The sequence below is a fragment of the Schistocerca americana genome, chromosome 4 (genome assembly GCF_021461395.2).
Source record: "Schistocerca americana isolate TAMUIC-IGC-003095 chromosome 4, iqSchAmer2.1, whole genome shotgun sequence".
Classification (NCBI taxonomy): Eukaryota; Metazoa; Arthropoda; class Insecta; order Orthoptera; family Acrididae; genus Schistocerca; species Schistocerca americana.
Genome location: NC_060122.1, coordinates 25,019,319 through 25,042,390, shown reverse-complemented (window position 1 = coordinate 25,042,390; position 23,072 = coordinate 25,019,319). Strand labels below are relative to the sequence as shown.

The 23,072-nt window shown below is 45.0% G+C and overlaps 1 protein-coding gene across 1 annotated transcript in view; it reads left to right on the top strand.

The window, feature by feature from the left end:
- The first annotated feature begins 4,495 nt into the window (after positions 1-4,495).
- LOC124613120 overlaps positions 4,496-23,072 on the top strand; it is a 31,944-nt gene continuing 13,367 nt past the window's right edge. The window contains exons 1-2 of the mRNA XM_047141733.1: positions 4,496-4,608; positions 19,992-20,197. Coding sequence (XP_046997689.1) covers positions 4,602-4,608; positions 19,992-20,197 — 213 coding nt within the window. The 5' untranslated portion in view covers positions 4,496-4,601. The remainder of the gene's footprint in view (positions 4,609-19,991; positions 20,198-23,072) is intronic.

Sequence of the window (23,072 nt, the reverse complement as noted above, 5' to 3'; positions counted from 1 at the left end):
GTTCCGGTTTATATACAAGCCATCTTCAGATAGGTTATGCAAAAAATTGCATCGAAGAGGGAGAGATGTTCAAATGGTTAATATAAAAATACCATCACACGAGACGCATCACATATGTTAATTGCCTGATTCTGTCTGTGTGCATTACATATAACGAGCTATTACTCTGGGTAGGAGCTGCAGCCTCAGTGGTTATACAGTTTTGCGCTGTAATATTATTGTTACAATTTAAATATTTTTAGGATAATTTACGTTGTCAGTACATTGCACAACAAACGATCCTGCTCACACAAATTATGACGATGTGTCCTGCCGTTTGGCAGTTGTACACTAATCGATGTATTTCGTTTTGGTATGTATCGTTTGGTGGTATTAACCATTTGAACTTCTGCACATCTTAGATGCAACAATACAACAGAAGACAAATCATTGCGGAATTACGCGACGGGCTCGGAGGAAACGTGACGAGGAAGAAACCTGAAATTATTTTTCGATTTAAAAGGTTCTTTTACTTGCCGGCTTTGTTTTTCTGCGTAGCGAGAATGGTGACGATTCAATATCGTGTTCAGGTTTACGTTCCGTCCACTTGTTTACGATCATAATGTTTGTCTTTTTTTGCATACAACAGAGTATAATTTGTTGGAATATTTCTCCGCCACTACTAACTAGTCTTCATTAAATTCCCACGTGAGCGGCCACACCGCTCCCACCGCAACCTGTTAGAGACTAACTTGGCTGCGTGACACAGCGAGCCCACATGTTATCCGAGTTTGACCGCTCGCTGATTGTTGAGGTTTCTGGTGTCGATGTCGCTTCATTTAAAGTCCGCGTTGCTTCATTCCAAGTTGACAGCATACTGCGTTTTACGTTCTTAATGCTTTCTCATTAAATCCAGTCTGGCGTCAACTTCGAACGAGTCGTACCACAAAAAGTAAAGCTTCGAGGTTTTCCGAATGATACTGCGATTCAGACAGACTGCAAAAGACTTGCAGTGTCAGTTGAATGGAACGGATAGTGTCTTGGAAGGAAGTTACGAGATGAAGGTCAACAAGAGCGAAACAAGGGTGATGAGAAGTTGTCGAATTAAATCAGGCGACGTGAGATAATTACATTAGGAAATGAGACGCTACAAGTAGTGGATGAGTTGTGCTATTTGGGCAGCAAAATAACTGATGGTGACAGGTGTGACGTGAAGTCACGTAAGAAGTGTGCGCTCATTTTTACGTAATTTGAAGGTTGTATTAGTGCTATTATGGACGCTATGTCAAATACGTGGATGTCTCTGTATTTCGTATGGCGTGCACAATTACCTTCAAATAACTGATGATTCCCGAGTTAAAGTCAGTATAAAATGCAGGCTCGCAATACCAAGAAAAGCGTTTCATAAGAAGGTGTAAGATTAATTTAAGTGTTATGAATTTGTAAAGTTGTTGCTTTATTTTGTTCTGCAAGCGGTGCTGCTATTCAAGACCATAAAAGTGGGTTAAAAGCTGTGAGCTGTCTGGGGAAGTTAACCTTGCATTACTGCGCAACTGTTTCACCAGGTATCCAGTCTAGCTTACCAAATTCCCAACCAGACTAACATTAATTATAATCTTTTAATAGTCATACGACAACCGGTGATATATATATATATATATATATATATATATATATATATATATATATATATATATATATATATATAACAGAATTTAAATAAAAAGAAATAAATAAGTTTATATTTGGAAATTTATTTTAACATTGATCATTGAAATTTCAGCATATTAAACTTGATTCATAACTAAACTGGTGCCTTATTTAGGATTGTGAAAATGTGAGATTGTAATCTTATGGAACACATCAAATATGGAGCCAAGATTGGGAGACTGCATACAACACTGCATTCATAAAATAACACACGAAGAACGTTGAAACGTATGCAAGAGGAAATTAACCACAACCAACCGATTCAATTTTCACCCAAAGAAGTTACGTTCGTAGCACAATCCTGTCCGTCATGTAATTACCACACACTGGTATGCTGAATTCATACTAAGTCTCTGTGAAATCTTCCCGAAAAGAATAGCTGAGGGCTACTTTGATGATTACGTGGTCAACTTCTTTTACACAAAGAGTGTAACTCCACAATAATTTTGATAATTAAAATACATTAGATCGAAAAGCAATTTACAAAAGAAAAACCTCGAACTGGTTACTATCGTCTTACTATTAACCTGATGGGTCAAACAATTGTATAAGCACGTGGTACTGGTCTCACAAAGTACACCCCACGTGGGTTGAACATAAAGAAAAGTTGCTATATTGAAAAATATTGTCAAGATGAGACGTTATAATCTCACGCACATTCGCATTTAAGATTGATGATCTTAGTAGAGTTACTGATCAACACGTGGTTCCACTTTACTCACAAAGTAGTGACAAAACAACTACTGGAATATTCTGAACTGTACACTCGAATCACACTGCGTTGCAATTTAAGATAACATTAGATATTTTATAGCTAAACCTGAAATAAAGGTGGTCAAATTTTCAGTTAGGCTGAACTTAAGAAATCCATTGTCCTACGGACTTAGCAGACACGCGCTTAGCCGGAGATCTTACCACTTCAGACGCTCGCCGCGGACAGACTGCCGTGGTCCCTTCCTGAGGGTGGCTCACAAATACAAACGGAAGTGGCCAGAGGGGCAGCTTCCTATACCAACATGACAAGGGACGGACAGGACCATACTAAGGATAGAATCCTCTTTGCTTTCAGAAAGCGTAGCTACCTGTTCCGACGTTGGTCCTACTGTTCTCTACCAGACAGGCTTGTCTGCTACCATCCAGCATGCAACTAGAAATACATTTGCTCATTCATCCTCTCACACAGAAGGGAAGGGGGATGACAGTATCTTATCATACACAGTATATAAAAGAAAGCGGATGTAGGTTCCGTATGCGACTGTGTGACATGAATTACATATAAACTGTGTTTTAAAGTGTAGTAGTGTGACAGATCGTTCTTGTTGATGTGCAAAAGTAACACGTTCCACTGCTCAGTCTCCTCCCAGATAGTCAGAAACACCACAGTAAATTTAGAAGAGGAATTTATGCTGTAAATGACAACAGATTTCAGAAATTAACATGAAAGGAATCCAACAGAGACCTTTCAAAGTGTTTTCTAAAGGTATTTATCTGTAATGTAGGCTTGTAAAAGCGAGAAGTGTGGACGATGAGCTGTTCAAACAAGAAGACTACAGAAGCTTTCGAGATGTGGCACAACAGGGGGGCGCCGAGGAACAGATGAGAAGGAGAGAAATTTGTAGCTCAACCTGACTGAAAGAAGGGATCGGTAAAGACGATATTCTGAGGCATGACCGGATAGTTAGTTTCGTAATGGAGAGAGTGTAAGTGTGTTTTGTGTGTGTGTGTGTGTGTGTGTGTGCATCTGTGTATGTATGTGTGTGTGTGTGTGTGTGTGTGTGTGTGTGTGTGTGTGTGTATGTGTGGAGACTTGGCTGGCGGCAAAATTGTAGAAGGATACCTAGGCATGAACAGACCAGGTAGGATCGAGTGAACGCAGCTTGCAATAGTTACGCAGTTTGCATGGCTTACGTGGCTTGCACAGGAGGGAGTAGTACCAAACCAGTCTTCCAAGTGAAGAGCGCAACAACAATAGTTTTACAATGACGTTTCTGTCATCCCGCGCCTCGTCTTCAGTAAACTCTTAGGGATTTTGGATAAATAACTTGATCATCATGTGAATGTATGGTTTCTCGGCGTACACAGCTGGCGAAGAGTTCCCGGGCTGGAAGCTCGAGAACTCTTCGCCATCATTACCATACTTCTCTGTTTAGTACTCCTCTTATTCTATTATGTTATGTATCAATACGAAAGCTATCAATTTTAAAATAAGTGCATACGAAAATGACATTAACTGACTAACGTGCTTAGTTGTTTTGGCGCACCATTGTCAACTAAGCAAGCATTCCTTTATTTGAAGGTGTAATTTTTCATCTCTTCTCATAGACGTTCATGCTGAAAATTCGTAAAACATATGAAGAAGGAGGAGGAAGTCATTTACGTGGGACACAAAATGATGGAACAATATGCTATGAAGTGGCCGAGACGCTGTCACGTCAGACGAAGTGACTTCTTACGGAGCCGCACCGAGACTTGCGACAGCGTGGGCAGGTGTAGCGCCCAGGGCAAGCGATCGGTATCGATCGGTCGATAGCGCCTGCCTGCCGGGCCAGCGCATCGGGCGCCCGCTTCTAGGAAGCGGCCTAGCCAGTCTTCTGGCTCGCGGTTGCTGCGTCGTTTCGCCACTGCGTGACGTCACAGCGCGCCCCCCCCCCCCCCCCTTCCATCGCGACCCGCCAGCTGGCCGCAGCTGTTGCTCGGCTCGCAAGCAACTTCCACCGCGACTCCCCGCCGCCCCGCCGGCCTTGCACCTGACAGCCGCTCTCTATAAGAGGGCGACCTCGCACGTGGCGGCAGCCAAACACGCAGCGGCCGCTCCGCGCTGCGGCCGGCGCAACACGCACCACAGCACAACACGACACAGCGCAGCACCCGGCAGGTTCGAGGTCATCAGGCGGGTCCGGGCCGGCCGCGCCATGGTTGGTGAGTACTCGGCCGGTAGCTCAGAGCCGTTATACTGGCCGCGTGCGTATACGTGCTGTTCATGTCCGTGCGCTACTCGCTAAACCGTAATTCTTGAGACACGGCGCACTCGAAGACTTCAATACATCCGCTCGATGGCTGCAATGCATCACCGGGCGATTACTTGGCTCTCAGTTCAGTTACTCAACACTGGAGCTGCACAGTGCATTCACAGCTCTCGGAGAGAACACGTTAGGTCGACACGCGACGCTGCAGAAATTTCGAGATCGCAGCTTTTTCTGCGAGTACAGCAGCTTAAATAACAGCCCAAAACTGACGGTGGAGCGCCGTTGTGGCCGTGCGGTTCTAGGCCCTTCAGTCCGGAACCGCGAAGCTGCTACGGTCGCAGGTTCGAATCCTGCCTCGGACATGGATGTGTTAAAAAAAATGGTTCAAATGGCTCTGAGCACTATGGGACTTAACATCTATGGTCATCAGTGCCCTAGAACTTACAACTACTTAAACCTAACTAAAGTAAGGACATCACACAACACCCAGTCATCACGAGGCAGAGAAAATCCCTGACCCGGAATCGAACCCGGGAACCCGGGCGCGGGAAGCGAGAACATGAATGTGTGTGATGTCCTTAGGTTAGTTAGGTTCAATTAGTTCTAAGTGTACGGGATTGACGACCTCAGGTGTTAAGACCCATAGTGCTCAGAGCCATTTGACGGTGCAGCATAGCTACCGGCGTTGAAGAAGCGAAGTTTGGCGACTGGTTATGTTGCCTTTGTTTATTTACGTTGTTAGCATAGTGACGGAAGCAGTGAATAAGGCATGTTTCCGCGTACTGCTGTGTAGCACGTCAGGTTGGGCCAACCTTGTCTTTTTCCGCTGGCAGCTGTTGTCTAAGTGTTTTGGTTCAATGGTTCAAATGCTTGGCTCAAATGGCTCTGAGCACCGTGGGACAACATCTCAGGTCATCAGTCCGCTAGAACTTAGAACTACTTAAACCTAACTAACCTAAGGACATCACACACATCCATGCCCGAGGCAGGATTCGAACCTGCGACCGTAGCGGTTACGCGGTTCCAGACTGAAGCGCCGAGAGCCGCACGGCCACACCGGCCGGCAAGTGTTTTGGAAACTGATCTCGTCATCGGTAATCGGACGGTGTGGCCTTCAGAACTCTCCGTCTGATGTGTGAGAGACATTTAGCGTTCAACAGTGAGGCGCGATTTTTATTTTCGAGCTCGCTGAGGAAGTGCAGACCTCGAGGACTTTCCGTTTCAGGTCGCCGTCGATAATGCCTCAAACGAGGACCGTAAACGCCGACAACGTCAGCGTCTTACGTATCTGTCAGCAGTTGTCGTTATATGACACTTTGCTCAGCCTTCAGTCCAGCGATAAAACACTAATTCTGCGATAAGCCGCAGCGGTGAGGCATACGGACCCTGTCTGCAAGTCTCTTCCTCCCTCTTCCAGACGTCACACTCCGCGCTTTAGGCCGCACAGTGGTCATCGCAACAGGCATATCACACGGGCCTTCCTTCTGGGTAACGTTGGCATGTAACATTTCGTTTATTGTAGCCATGGAGTGGCCTGCTGTTAACGTTAAAAGTTGCGTGCCTCGAACTTGGTGCACAACTTCCGTTCTGAAGACTTTTTTTCCCGGCTTACTTGTTGTCTTTCTTTTCGCTCTTCATTAACTCGCCTACCGCACAAGAGGCTGAATGGACACTGCGCCACACCGCCCCGCTGCAGAAAAACGTCAAGGCGAGCCTAACGACCACCACGAGACCTCTAAGGCAGTGAAGGCGACCCACCTGACTTACCACGTGATGCCACCCCGTCCAGAATGGCACCACTGCTCGAGAGTCCTCATTGCTTCTTTGTATGTCAGCCACAGTCAATTAAAGATCTGAGATTGCTCGCTCTATTCGTTTAATCAATCTATCGTGTCTTTGTATACAATATTTTTGTCTTGCGCTAAATTTCCTGTACAGCCTAGGCGCCGGCCGCGGCGGCCGAGCGGTTCTACGCGCTTCACTCCGGAACTGCGCGACTGCTACGGTCGCAGGCTCGAATCCTGCCTTGGGCATGGATGTCTGTGATGTCCTTAGGTTAGTTGTGTTTAAGTAGTTCGAAGTTTTAGGGGACTGATGACCTCAGATGTTAAGTCCCATAGTGCTCAGAGCCATTTTTGAACCTCTTGATTCCATCGACACACGTGAAGTCAATGGAATAGGATCTCGTATAGGTTTTAACTGGAAACCGAACCAATACTAAAATACAAGTATTGTTTAATACGGAAGTATTTTGTTACTGTTATAATTATAGACGGATGACTTTCGTACTAACTACCTGCTTTTTCCGTACTCTACGCTACGCATGATTAAAATAAAGAAAAAGACTGACAGACGAGGTTTGGAAAAAGGGACTGAGGAAATAGAGAAATTAAAATATTTTGGAGAATGAGCTTCATGAAAGAGTATAGGAAGACCCAATAACGTGGAATTAGCGAAAAGGGTAACAAAAAATAGGTACAGCACGGAGCTGAGAATAACTGAATGGAAATTTGGAATAAAAAGACAGCTTGGCGAAAAGCAGTTATCTATGTGTTTTGATTTGAAGCTGGTGTGAAATCAATCGTTTAAAGTGCGATGTTCACTGTATCCCCCGCTAAAATGAAGTCACCACAGTCCCAGAGATTAGTTGCACATATTGCGCAATATAAAGGAAATCCGATATGAGGCCACAGTTGCGCAAAGGTGTCAGATGAGGCTATAGAAAGATAAGGGAGACCATAAATCAACTGGCAGCAGGTTTGACACGTAGCACCCACCAATTTTAGCTTGTTACGAGACAACATCGATTTCAATTGCGTTTGTATGATGACCTTTTTGAGTAGGAGACAGTTGTTAATGACTGACTGACATGTCGATAGTGCCTGGCACTAAATAATCCTGTGTTGCTTAACAGACTAGGTAAAAAACAAAAGACGGAATAGGCCCATTTATTTTACCCGCAATGGTCACGCCATCGTATGGTGCAAAGGTCACCTCTAAATAAATATCAAATATTCTGCTCCCTGTTTTCTAGGCAACATACCCAGTAAGGCTGATAACTTGTTTCACCAGATATACGAAAACAGGTTTCTGAATTGACAACCAACTTCAAAGTACTCTTAACAACTTCGTTCTAAATCAGAAGTACACTAATTATTCTGGAGTCATTCCACAAGACATTATTTAGAACTAATGGAAAGACGAATCCAAACGAGATTAACAATACTATGGTTGTGTTTGGGTACAATAATTCGTCCCCAGCTTGACTAAAGACGATGCATTCGAAAATAACTTTCATATTAAGCGTTACGTAAAAATAACATAAAACGGGATCTCAATCAAGAAACATAAATCTTTGCACATAAGAGCCAAGAGTTAAAGGACATTCATAAAATGTCATACTGAAACGACAGATACATGTTTCGTGTAAAATTTAATCGGTACAATACCCTCCAATGAACGACTTTTAACGTAATATTAGGTGTTAAAACAGTATCATTATCGCTTGACATAAAATTAGTATATGACTTTTTATACGTGAATAATTACTCTGAATGAACAGCCTTTGATGTTTAAGGGGATGTCTGTACATAATTTTTCAAGCTGACACTAATGTTAGTTGATGACTTGTAACAACGAACATTCTGTTGACTCCAAATAGGAGCGTCAGCTGATTAAATGCAGTAGTGCAAGTGTCAAACAGTGTATCAAGACGATTGAATCGGTATTTCGTAATATTTCCATAATTAGCAATGTTTAGTTCCTGAAGTGTTAACAATAGTTTAAACCTCTTCGTTTCCAAATTCGTACTAGCAATAGGCCAAGGAATTACACAGTAGTTTGAAGACTGTAACAGTTCTCTATTGGCGACAGAGAAATAGCTATAAAAGCTGAAAAATGCTGTGGTGTTGTTGACTAGATAAGTAGATGTTAAAATAACGATTGTTACTACTAGCCTTGTGGATAACCGGTTTGTTCCTTTGATGACGAGCAACAGCAGACTGGAAAGCAAATGAATTTTGATCTCAGAAAAGCTGAACCTGCATTGAGATCCTACACCATTTCGAAGGACTTTGCTAACGTCTATAAGGAAGCCTAGCTAACAGGCAGCAGACGATGGCAGGGAATGGCTGCCGAAATGCGTAACTCATTTCATTCGACACGGAAATAAGTGTTAACAAGGAACCTACGACAGTTATTTATCGGCCACCACAGGAAATGGTGGGCGCCACGGAATGATACCAGGAACCAGAACTGGGAAGCAGTCGAACAGGAGCTGCCGGTTCGGTTCCGCGCGCATTTGCCACGAACGAAGCGACGCGGCCGGCAGTGCCGTCCGTGCAGACGCGCAGCAGCAGCCGTGCGAGCGGGCGGCCTTGCAGCGCGTGACGTCACGGCGCGCAGTTCCCGCCTGCGCGCGCCCGGCTTCCGCCCCGTCGCGGCTGCCCGGGGAAGCGCCGCGCTCGCCGACGATTGCACAACGCGTCCGCCACTGCTTTTCTCCTCTCTGCGGGAGCGTGCCAAAAACTAATGCCTCAGAATTTCCTATTTTGTTCTCAATATCGGTTGAGGTATTACGTGTCACGCAGAGTACTGGTCGACTGTGGTGCTTCGCTGACACAAGTTGCAACCCTCTGCCGCTATGGGGCTCCTAATTGTTGACTGTGACACGGCGGTGAGCAAAGTAACTAAGCTAGTGTACTGCGAGAACCCCAGAAAACTGAAAGCACGAATTCGAAAAGTTGTTCTGCTCACTGAGCACCGCCTCCTCCAGCATTACAATGCCACACGAGCGCTGCGACATCCGCAACAGTCCCGCGCTTTGGTTCACCGCCGTTCATCATCCTCCATACAGTCTCGACTTGGCCCCATCCGATTTTCATCTGTTCCCAAAACTTACGAACGCCTTCCAGCGGTTCACTTGGCTAGAAATGACGCGTTGCAAATAAACTTGTGGTTGTGGCTCCGTCAACAAAGTCAAATATTCTACAGTGACGGTAACAACAAACCAGTCTGTCACTGACAGACACGTGTTTGTCCCAGGGTTAGTCATGAGAGCAACCGAGAGAAAACAATCGATTCTGTTAGTCGTTGGAAAACAATCGACTCATTCGATTGTAGCTTTATGTATCGGCATTCTTTTGAGTCAAACCAGTCTGTGAGAGCAAAAGAATGAAAATAATCGAGTGAGTCAGTTGCAGTTTTACATATCGGTGGTATTTTTATTCATTCATTTCTTTCGCTTGAAACGAGTCTCCGGGAGCAGCCGAGTGAAACCAGTTGACAGACAGTGCAGTCCTCAGTCATTCATTCTTTCCTGTTCAAGTGAAAGCAGTCCTTAGTTTTTCTGTCAGTGGAAGCTTGTATTCACTCGTTCATTCAATTGAAAGCACTGTTTAATGGTTTTGCTGACCGAGTTATCCACTTACTCTTCCAAGTGAAATCAGTCTGTAGTACTTTCACTAGGCGAAGCAAAACAGCGGTATACGAGATGTGTTCAAAAAAAAGTCCGGAATTTTGTCCACAAAATTTTTCTACGCTTGCGTTTTACTTTTTGCGCATAGTAAACTTCGAAATACTCTCCTCCAGAATTGATACACTGCTCCCAATGCCGTTTAGACTTCGGCAAGCAGTGTTGGAACGCCTCTTGCTGAATCTCGTCTAACGTTGCAAATCTTCCGCATGGGCCACGAAGGGAGAGTTCGGAGGAGGCAGCACAGTGATTTCGTCTCTTGTACAATGGTCACGCACCAAAGGGATGAATGTGCGTGTGCGTTATCGTGATGCAAGAGTCATGAATTGTCCTGGCAAATTTCCTTCTCACATATTCTAGCAGGCGTCGCAACACGCCCCCATTGTATCATCGTCCCTGTGGCACGAATGCAGGGTGGGCTAATCATTCAAAGTGGCAGAAAACTATCAGCTTGGCTCTGACATTTGGCCTCACCTGACGACCTTCTTTTGGTCTTGGAGAACCTTTCCCGACCCATTGTGAAGACTGAAACACGGTCTCAACATCGTAACACTAGACTAGTGAATGAAAATAAGCAAAGTAGACTAATTTTCGTGTCGAACGATCACTCACTTCTGATATCGTTCAAATAGTAAAAATGGCAGTATTAAGTCTTCGAACAAGATCCTGAACGTGGGCTTTCCACGACAGCGTACTACCTATCTGAACACCTATAAATTTGAACTGTTCAGTTTCACTAATCATATGCCCATCCTCTGAAATTAAAACGTCAGGTTTTGTTGAATTGTGTGTTAGAAACTGTAAAAAGTAAGTCTTACCGTGATTTAGCGTTAGTTTATTTTCTACAAGCCATGAACTTTCATGAAATGAAATGTTACATACTTCTGCAATCTTTGGAACAGTCAGTCCTCGGTTGGCACGCACAGTTTCGTTGAAGTTCCTGACATGAGCATCGTCGGTGGATGTCGAGGGGCGTCCCGAATGAAGGTCATCTTTAACTTCCGTCCGGCCATTTTTAAACATTTGGTGTGTGTGTCTGTAAACGTTTTCTTGAGTTTCTCGCAAATTTAATGCAGACGCGATCCTCCTTTAACTCTGCTACCTCGGTGCGCTCGCACCGGCTGCCACAGGAGGAGGCTACGGCAGTGACGTCACGCGGGCGCCCACCCCAAAAACCCCACGGAAAAAGGTGAAGAGCGTGTTTTAGCAAAAAGCACTCAGACCCAGAGACTATGTGAAAACATTTGCACAACGGCCGCAACCGACAAAGACTTGAGTTAGTCTGTTCTTTCGCAATGAATGAAACCAGTCAAACCTGGTCCGTGAGTGAAAACATTCATTCATATAACGGACGCAACCGAATGAGACTTGTTTCCAAAATGGTTCAAATGGCTCTGAGCACTATGAGACTTAACGTCTGAGGTCACCAGTCCCCTAGAACTTAGAACTACTTAAACCTAACTAACCTAAGGACATCACACACATCCATACCCGAGGCAGGATTCGAACCTGCGACCGTAACGGTCGCGCGGTTCCAGACTGTAGCGCCTAGAACCGCTCGGCCACTACGGCCGGCGAGACTTGTTTCAGTCGGTTGTCTCGCATTGAGTGAAACCACTCAGCACAGTGGATGAGTGAAAACAATCATGTTGCTGACATGGCTGCAGAGACTAATTTCACTCCGTTGTCCCACTCGACTGAAAAAAACCAACTTAACCCCAAAACTATCGACTTACCAGTCGGTTGTACCATCACTAGAGAAATAGATATGTAAACACGAAGAATAAAAATGAAGAATGTTAACCCCGTATATCTGTATCTACGAGCATCGAGATCTACACCTGCTACTCTGCAGACCACTGTTAAGCACGTGGCGCTGCAGACATGCACTGAGGTGACAAAAGTCATGGCACAGCGACCTGCACATCTAAAGATGGCGCTAGTATAGCAAGATATAGAATGTTCAAATGGCTGTGAGAACTTTGGGACTTGAAATATCAGGTCATCGGTCCCATAGAAGAACTACTTAAGACTAACTAACCTGAGGACATCACACACATCCATGCCCAAGGAAGGAGTCGAATCTGCGACCGTAGCTACGCGCTGTTCCAGACTGAAACGCCTAAAACCTCTCCGCCACATCCGCCGGCAGATATAAAAGGGTTGTCATTTGCGTTCAGGTAATACATCTGGAACGGTATGTGACGTCATTACGGATGCAACTTACAGAATTAATAGATTTTTAATGTGAAATGGTAGTTGCAGTTAGATCCTTGGATCATTTCGTTTCGGAATTCTTTAGGGAATTCAGTATTCCGAGTGTGCCGAGAATACCAAATTTCAGGCATTATCTCTCATGTATGGAAGTGAAACATGGACGGTAAATACTTTGGACAAGAAGAGAATAGAAGCTTTCGAAATGTGGTGCTAAAGAAGGATGTTGAAGATTAGATGGGTAGATCACAGAACTAATGAGGAGGTATTGAATTGAATTGGGGAGGAGTTTGTGGCACAACTTGACTAGAAGAAGGGATCGGTTGGTAGGACATGTTCTGAGGCATCAAGGGATCACCAATTTAGTATTGGAGGGCAACGTGGCGGGTAAACATCGTAGAGGGAGACCAAGAGATGAATACGCGAAGCAGATTCGGAAGGATGTAGGTTGCAGTAGGGAGATGAAGAAGCTTGCACAGGATAGAGTAGCATGGGGAGCTGCATCAAACCAGTCATTGGACTGAAGACCACAACAAGAACAACCTCTCACCACCGGCAACTCGGTGGCCGACCGCCTTCACTTAGTGACAGAGAGCAGAGGCGTTTGCGGAGAGGTATCAGTGCTAACAGCAAGCAACACTGCGTAAAATAATCGTAGAAATTAATGTGAGACGCGTGACGACATATTCATTAGGACAGTGCAGCGACATTTGGCATGAATGGGCCATGGCAGCGGACGACCGACGCGAGTGCCTCTGCTGAGAGCACGGCATCCTCTGCAGCGCGTCTCCTGGGCTCGTCACCGTATTGGTTGGACCCTAGACGACTGTCAAACCGTGGCCTGGTCACATGAGTCCCCATTTCAGTTGGTGAGGGCTGATGGTAGGGTTCCAGAGTGACACAGAGCCCACGAAGCCGCAGAGCCAGGTTGTCAACAAGGCACGGTGCAACCTGACGGTGGCTCCATAACGGTGTGGCCTGCGTTTACATGGAACAGACTGGGTCCTCAAGTCCACTGACTGGAAATGATTATGTCTGGCTACTTGGAGCCCATTTGCAGCCATTCACGGACTTCTTGTCCCCAATCAGTGATGGAATTCTTATGGATGACATAGTTGTTCGCGTTTGGGTTGAAGAACATTCTTGACAGTTCGAGTGAATGATGTGGCTATCCGATCGCCTGGCATGAATCCCATGGAACATTTATGGGACATAATCGAGTGGTCAGTTCGTGCACAAAACCTGTACAGCAACTATGGGCAGCTGTAGAGGCAGCATTGCTCAATATTTCTGCAGTGGACTTGCAGCGACTTTAGTCCGTGCCACGTCGGGCTGCTGCACTACACCGGGAAAAATGAAGTCTGCAGCGATATTAGGAGGTCTGCCATGACTTCTACCACCGCAGTGTACTACTGGACGTTCCCGCCCTACTCGCGAATGGAGCGCGGTAAAAGTAGCTGCCTGTGTGCTGTGCTGTGCTGTGCCGAGTGCGGTCTCGTCTGCGGCACATTCGTATAGCAGGCGGTAGGGCATTTCTTTCATATCACGCGATTTTCTGTTTATTTGAATTTATTCGAATTGTCCGGTTCCAATTATGACTCAGGGCGTAAGGTAACTCTTTGTCTGACAAACAGACAACACGACAATCGGGTTTTTGTAATTTATTATATTTATGGTACGTGATGTTCAATATTCAAATATGAGCCTCCGAAAACAACTTTTATTCGATAAAGCTAGAGCAATTTTCCAACGGGCCACGCGGCTAAGTTATACTAGCGTAACATGTAGATACTATGGGTTCGACTTCCAACAAATGCAAATTTTAGAAGGAGCTGCATGGTAGAATGCTCTCCTAGTATGAGGGCTGTGTGGATCCGTTTCCCAGCTCACGCAAATTTTTAAACAAAGTTGAATGGTCTATTAGCATTACCGTGAAACGTAAAACACGCACAGAAATAAAACGGTTACTTGCAATAAGTTTTTTAAATTTAAACAATCTTTTTTAAAATCTTTAATAAAACATCACTAATTAAGGGCGTATATTTTCAGTGAAAACTGGAATTTTGTGTGATATGTAATTAGAAGTATGAAGACCTGCGTTTTTCATTACAAAATAACAGATACGTGTTAATTAGCACATACTTGATGATTCTATATCTGAATAACGTAGGTATTCGAAGTGAACGAAAAAACTGAAAAGAAAGACCGGAATGAGACTCGATCCAGCGATTAAAGGTGTCTTGCGCTGCCGGTTTTTCTCATTTTTTATGGAAATGTTTGCAGAGCGTACATCTTTGTTTAAAAAATTGTAGCGGCCAGGAATCGAGCTCAGTCCACCAAAGTGGCAGATGAGCGTTCCACCACTGGACTACTTGGCCCGAGGAAAGTTATTCCTTCTTTCAGTGAAAAGTTATTCCTTCTTTCAGTGATTTAAAGGTAATTAGTTATCGCAGATGTTAGGCGATTATTTTACTACATAGCCATGTGGACCGCTCAAAAGTCACTTCAGCTATAGTGAACTACAACTGCTCGGAAAACTTTAAAGACTGTTTTCTCGTGAATTTTTAGGAGTTTCATCGAACTACTTTGAGTTATTGATACTTGATTTCTGATTTTTTCGCTTATCATAAATATAAATAATTACAAGTATCCAGCGGTCGTGTTGCCTCTTGTGTCAGTGCACAAATTTACTTCTCTGAACATTTGAAGCAAGCTGCCATTCTGCATACCACTTTGTAGTCTCATCAGGATAAGTCTGCATATTTCTTCAGAGAGTGTTTCATTACTGTTAAATGCATCATCTGAAGTTGCTGTTAATATTCTCTATCTGGTGATCAATATACAACGTTAACCGAAAGGGTCCCAAACCGTACACCTGGGGGATGCATGATATGTTCTTCCTGTCAAGAATTCCTGAATGTACTCACAATTTTTGTTTTATGCACTTAGGGTGGTACTTTTGTTGCCTTGGTGTGGCATTGAGTCAGATGCTATATACGAAGGGCTTTCAGTAAGTAATGCGACACATATTTTTCACGGCCAGTTTCGTTTGAAAAAACGCAGAGTTTGTTGTGACACATCGTGGGATATTCCCACTTCAGACCCTATAGTTTCATGAATTTCCGATAGGTGGCAGCACTGTACGTAGTCTTCAAAATGGCGTCTGTAACGGAGCTGCGTTCCGAGCTGAGGGATGTCATTCTTTTGGCGGAAAACCAGAATGCAGAATGTCTACGGAGACCTGGCAGTGAACAAAAGCACGAGGAGTCGTTGGGCGGGCCGTCTGTCATTCCCGCAACAAGGTCGCGCAAACCTGTCGGACCTCCTACGCGGCGACTGGCCGTGCTTCTGCGATGATGGGACGTGCAGACACTCTCATTCGAGCGTGTTCTTCGCCACGAAAATGCGAACGGACTTCCCCCTCTCCATGACAACGCGAGGCCTCGCACGGGTCTGGTCAGGGCATCTGCGTGCACTCCACAGGACGCAATACGTGGATGACGGGTGCAGGCAGACGTTGGCTCCGATATCGATCAGTAGAGTGGAATTATACGGAAATACAGAAGATGTCACTAACGTGCCGTAAAGCCGTCGCACTGAACAGAGATCGCGATGGAAAATAGGATCTTGTATCCAAAAGCGTGCGGAATAATATAGTGTATTGGGATCCTGAATAAAACCAACATGCTTTCAGAAAACAAATGCGTTGCAGTATTTATAGAACGCACCTCGTAAATCCGCCGTTACCTGAATCACACAAGGCAAACGAGTAGGACAGTTCCGATTTCTCTCTGAGCCTTCCATAATCGGAGCCTGTTCTCCATTTCTGTCGATAGAGGGACATTGAAGTTTTCTCTTCTCTCCTTTCTGAAAAGCTTAACCTGTGACTCAAGTTCCTGCTGGACCTGCATTTCCGCATAATCAACTCGATTCTGCTTCGTCCAGTTATATCCCGCACGTTTACCTATGTGACGAAGCGTATGCGCCCCACAGTTCACTTGATACCGGTGGTAGCTTAGCTCTCGATGGCATTAAGATAATTTTCAACTATCGGGAATTTTCCGCGGTGCTGAGAATTGGGTTTCTAGCTGTGGGGCGTCATGCGCGCATTCATACGCTTGGTGGCGCTGCTTTTCCTGGGACGGCGGTCGTAATCAGTCGCCCAAGACTACTGTTTTCAAACACAAAAAAATGGTTCAAATGGCTCTGACCACTATGGGACTTAACTGCTGAGGTCACCAGTCCCCTAGAACTTGGAACTACTTAAACCTAACTAACCTAAGGACATCACACACATCCATGCCCGAGGCAGGATTCGAGCCTGCGACCTTAGCGGTCGCGCGGTTCCAGACTGTAGCGCCTTGAACCGCTCGGCCACAAACGCCGGCTATCAAATACAGGCCTTTTATTTTAAAAGTGGCGTAAGTCCATTCTTTTAAAGCAACGAGGGATGACATAAAATAATTATGCACTAAATTAATCATAAATTAGGTGATAACTCATTCGTTCAGCAAGCTCTCTCCTCGAAGGGTCACACAAAATTGTTTTCACAGTTGCTCGTAGCGCCTGGCTGATAGATAATAACTCGTACGTTAATGTATTGTTGACAGCACAATTAGTAGAGTAGAGCGTGGTAGGCGCCAGCGTGAACGTGTTAAAACTTGTTCCTACAAGGAGGATGTGAAGCCCTTTCAGTCTAAAAGACTATTTTATTAAACGCTTTGACAACAAATTACGTGGTAGTTGGTTTGTTTCGTTCTAAGGGAAATACATTTTATTTGAGTTAGCTTTTTTTTACTATCACGAGCTTCGTTATGGTATTGTTGTAAAAGAGGAAGTTAATCGTTTACGTAAAACGGATGACGCTTTCTTGACAATCCAGTGACTTTTTACGTTGCTTGTTTCGATAGTACATACCCGCTGCGCCACGCCGGTGTGTACCAGGTGATCAAAAAGTCAGTATACATTTGAAAACTGAATAAATCACGGAATAATGTAGGTAGAGAGGTACAAGTTGACACACATGTTTGGAATGACATGCGGTTGTATTAGAACCAAAAAAATACAAAAGTTCAAAAAACGTCCGACAGATGGCCCTTCAACTGATCAGAATAGCAATAATTAGCATAACAAAGTAAGACAAAGCAAAGATAATGTTCTTTACAGGAAATGCTCAATATGTCCACCGTCATTCCTCAACAATAGCTGTAGTCGAGGAATAATGTTGTGAACAGCACTGTAAAGCATGTCCGGAGTTATGGTGAAGCATTGTTTTTCAGCATCCCTAGAGATGTCGGTCGATCACGGTACACTAGCGACTTCAGGTAACCCAAAAGCCAATAATCGCACGGACTGAGGTCTGCTGGGGATCTGTGAGGCCAAGCACGACGAAAGTGGCGGCTGAGCACACGATCATCACCAAACGACGCGCGCAAGAGATCTTTCACGCGTCTAGCAAAATGGGGTGGAGCGTCATCCTGCATAAACATCATACGTTCCAGCGGGTGTTTATCAACCAGGTTGGGGATGATCCCATTCTGTAACATATCGGCGTACCTCTCACCCGTCACGTAGCAGTTACAAATCCAGAATCACGCATTTCCTCGAAGAAAAAAGGCCCGATAACGGCAGATCTGGTAAATCCAACCCATACCGTGACTTTCTCGTGCAATGGAGGTTCCACGACAGTTTTAGGATTGTCGGTAGCCCAACTTCTGCAGTTGTGGGTGCTGACAGACCCTCGGAGCGTGAAAAGAGCTTCGTCGGTCCACAACACGTTACTCAACCAATCGTCATCTTCCTCCATCTTTTGAAGCTGCCACACCGCAAATGCCTTCCGCTTCACTAAATCGCCAGGTAACAGTTCATGATGCCAATGGTTTTAGTACTGATAGCATAGGAGGGTACGCCTCAGTGCCTACCAAACAGTAGTGTATGGAATGCCGGTGCGACGTGCGACCGCACGAGCGCTGACTTCCCCGTGCATAGACGAACCCGCTACAGTCTCCATTTCTTCCTGAACTGTCTCAGCAGCGTTACGCCTTGTGCTCGGTCGGCCACTACGGGGTCTATCGTCTAAACAACCCGTGGCTTCGAACTTCGAAGTCATTCTCGCCACAGCTGCATTTGTCAACGGACCTTTACCCGTTCGAATCCCTCGAATCCCCTTCCTATGGCGATAGGATCGTAACGCTCAAGTAGCACATTCCCCATTCTGGTAGTACAGCTTCACTAAAAGTGGCTTTTCAAGTAACGTCCACATGCTGCGACTGCTGGCGTATCTGATTCTCTCTCTCATTACGGCTCCTTTTATACACGATTGTCATGCGTAGTCACTGACGTTTTGCTGTACAGCGCCATCTGTCGTATATTTTGTGAAATTTGTTTTTTTTTTTTTTTTTTTTTTTTTTTTTTTTTTTTTTTTTTTTTGTTCCAGTAAGACCCCATGTCATTCCAAGCATGTGTGTCAATTTTTATCTCTCTATCTACATTATTCGGGTGGCTTATTAAGTTTTCAAATTTATACTGACTTTTTGCCACCCGGTACTTTCAATGTTTACATTGGTCTGGTTCGTCCCTTACCTTTCTCCGAATGCCGCGTCGATGTCGGTGATGTACAAGCAAGCTCGTGTGCCCTCAGCTGACAACAGAAATGCGTCTGCTACCAGTCCTGCAAATATCGTTCTTTTAGAAATTCAAAAATAAAGAAGTGTGTGGTGTGCGTACTGTAAGACTTTCGGTACACACACCATCAGATTATTTGACTTGTCGCTCTAACGAAGTAGGCGAGTGTCAGCAATATGTCTCGTGGTCTTATCGTGGCGTGTTTATCTTCTGCCGTTAGATCAGACGATAGAAATGCCACTTCCCCGCTTAGAGTAGCAGATTGACGGTGACCAACTTAAAACAGAACTTGATTAATTTTCTCACACATTTATTAAAATAGCAACAAGCATAAACCTTACGTAACTTTATTCTGGATGCTATTTACAATTGACAATCTGAAGTTGCTTTGGTCTTGGTACGTTAATCTTATTCTCACATATCTCTGATACTTGAGAAAGTGTCTATACATTTCTCTTCATGGCTATGTACAGGAATATGATAATGTTATTGGGCGCAGACTGAAACTTGACTATAGACTGGTACAGACAAATGTAGACTGGTACAGACAGGTGCAGATAAATGCAGACTGGTACAGACTGGTGGACACAAATGCAGACTGACTCATTGGAGGTCTGTACACTCGTTATAATACCTCTCGCGTTCAGGTATCACTGCGCGAGTGTGATCCATGAGGAGAGAAGGTTCTATGTTAGGAGAAATCTCATTGGCTGCGTTACATATTAATACAGCAGAATTTGGTCCGTCTCTAAGGCAGCGCCATCTCGTAGTGCAGAGCCGGACGAGCGCTGCGCCTGCGCTGTTGTGCTTAGCGTGGTGTGCTCTAGTGGGAAAGTTGCGTACGTGCTGACTATGCTGAACTATGTACACAACAAAGTGATACAACGGCATTTCATTATACTTTTATGCAAAGCACACCGAGATGTACCGCCTGTATAATTTTGACAGCTTATACCATTTACACCGAGATGAATGTGCGTGACCTGTGGCAGCACTGACGCAGGACCTGTGTGCTCGTGTCGCAGAGGGCAAGCACTACTTCTGGGTGGAGCGGACGCTGGGCTACGCCGACGAGGGCGCCGTCGCGGCCGGCGTCGACGTGGACGGCTGGGAGCTGTACGTGTGCCGCAGCCGGCACGAGGGCGACCTGGTGCCGGGCCGGCTGGCTCCCCGCGACGGCTGCGCCTACGTGCCCTGGGGCGGCGGCGAGCACGTCAAGCTGGAGTACGAGGTGAGCCCTGGGCCAGCTGCCTGCCTTCACTTCTCTACTTCTCTTCACCTACAGATGCCATCTCCCTGCACACCATCTGTACATAGCAGAGACACCCGGGAGATTAGATTCGCCTCTAATCGTCCCGTCACCGTGCGCAACCTCCCAGTCGACATGATAAGAGTTCCTGCTCGTGGTCACACTGGCACGGACCCTTAAAGTAGGCAACCAGACTTGCATCAGCAGTACCTGGGGCGTCTAGCCTGTCATAAAGCGCACAAAGTGTCTCCTGGGATGGTTTTTTCGCTCACAGTGTTGGTGAGGACCAACGCGAATCTTACGTCGAAACCAAAAGGTTGAGACTAGATGGCGAACTTACGGACTGATCTTAGCCAGACTGGATGCCGAGGGCGCTCTCACAGCGGCTGTAATGGCTAGTTCCCGTCACAAACAAAGAGAGCCAGGCAAAATTAATTTGATAATTGTTACCACAGATGTGAGCTGCCTACAAAATTTCGAACTCTTTCTCAATAATCTGAGACTGGACAGATCTGTAATTAATAAGGCATAAAATAAACAATAATTTTCACATGTCTGATACTGCTCCTACGATTTCATCTGCTTTCTTGTAAGAGGTATTCGCCATTACCTTCCGAACCTTTGGAAGGTAGGAGACGAGGTACCGGAGGAATTAAACGTGTGAGGACGGGGCGTGAGTCATGCTCGGGTAGCTCACTCAGTAGAGCACCTGCCTGCGAAAGGCAAAGCTCCCGAGTTCGGGTCTCGGTCCGGCACACAGTTTTCATCTGCCAGGAAATTTCAATGGTTTCCAGTCCGTATCCTCGAAATTATGTTGCGGGACCAATATTGTTATGCACGCTCTATTGCTATGTTCTTGATATCTAGAAGTTCAACGAAAATGGTACAATATTATGGCAACCCATGCGTAACTACATGTATTCTTGTAATCCCAGAGTCTGGAGATGAGTGCAGAAACACAAGCAAGCAGACAGGTCTGGAACAGAAACAGTAACGTGTTTGTACCGAGGGGGGATGGGGTGGAGGTGAGAGGAATGAGCCAGTCTTTGCACAACAGTTCTGAGAATGACTTCAATCCACTGATGGCTTTCTGATGGAAAAGGGATGATTTTGTATGCTGGAGGATATGAATTGTATGTTTACTGCATCGGCACGATACACAGTGATATATTGCAGGGTTGGAGATCGGTTTCTCACTCTAATATTCAACCTCCTGTAATCAGTGGCAGAGCCGTGTTATTGAGTAACAGTCTTTCTGTATTTCACAATATGCATGGCACTTTGCAAGGTTTAGTTGTTGATACAATATGGCGGTCAGTGTAAAATAGTTTTTTGCCACAGAAAGTCACGTCTGTAGAAAGAAAGAAAAGGCAGACAGTGCTTCCCTAGGACTGAGGAGAATCGTGACATACAGCCAGTGTGCGTGTAGGCATACCATAATTTTTTTGGATGCTGTACAGATATAAAAGCTAACTGCACTGTATGTGTAAAATGTGTATATATTGCATTGTAAAGTTACTATGGCTTATGTTGTGTAAAATGTGTATGTATTCCATTGTAAAGCTACTGTGGTTTATGTTGTGGCATCACTAGAAAAGATGACTGTGTGTCCTATCGTGAGGAATGTATACATTCAGCACATCGATAACCGCGAGGATATGAGAGAGATTTTTTACACGGAAAATTATGTGTGCTATATATACTGAGATTCGTTCCAGAAGCACAGCTGTCAAGAGGAGACATTACCTGTACATCGATCTGTGTCAGACTGTATCAGCAATCGTAATATTTAATTGTAGTTATACTGGTAAACATCTTCCTGCTTTCCAATATGCTTGTTAGTCTTGTATGTATTTGATGATCCGTAGACAACTTTGCGAGTTTAACTGCCAATGCAATTTAGCGATCTGTGCAAAATAATTTTACTGCTGAAAGTCTCATCTGCAGATGAAAGAAAAGGTCAATGGTGCTTTGATACAGGTGGCATCAGTAATTCGGTGGGTAAATTCGATAAGAGCCAATCATAATGCTCGATTCACTCTCAAGACATCCTATGTGCTGGGATAAAGGAGTCTCTAAGCAGGAAGGGTAGCATGTGATAGACAGGGTATCGCATTAGAACCGCTGGGAAGAGTGCATTAGATGTTATTCTGCGCTATTTTCGTGAAAAGGTTCTGTTAGGGCAAGAATTTCTGTGCACAAGGTGAGACATCATGAAAACTCCTACGAAAGCACAACTAAAGTATTTCTGGGACACTGTCCAATTTACTAAAGTTCGATTTAGTTATTATTTTAGATAGCCATGTTGCTTAAGTATAACACTGAGAACATTGCTAGAGGCACTTGCGATGGTGTGTAGCTATGTGCAGTGATGTGTCAGCCACACGTCACAGATGGTCTATTAGAGTCGCTAGGGAGAAAGCAGCTTGTGCTATTCTGGAACGGATTTCTGCAGCATCACTTGGCAATTAACTCTTCACCGGACAGGTAGGGGGAGTGTAGTGGAAAACACATGCACGTGTGGCCCACCATGGAGCTTCTGTGCTCTGTAAATAAGTCTTCGCTCATGTCTTGTTGCGTCATCAACGGCGCCTAGGTGATCACATATTACGAGAGGAATTTCTCAAGTACCAAGTATGAAAGGGATGTTGTGCAGCCTCATGTGTGCGGGTCACGAACAGGCATCTGTGCATCACTTCGCAGGGTGTATCGGTGAATCCTGACTTATGGGCGCGTGTGCAGGCCAATGAACAGGGGGGCGGCGGGCAGTGTCTTCTTACATTGTTTGTGTGCAGGTCTATAGGCTGTCCCATGCATTATTTGGACAGTTTACGAGTACTGAACGTGTCCACACATT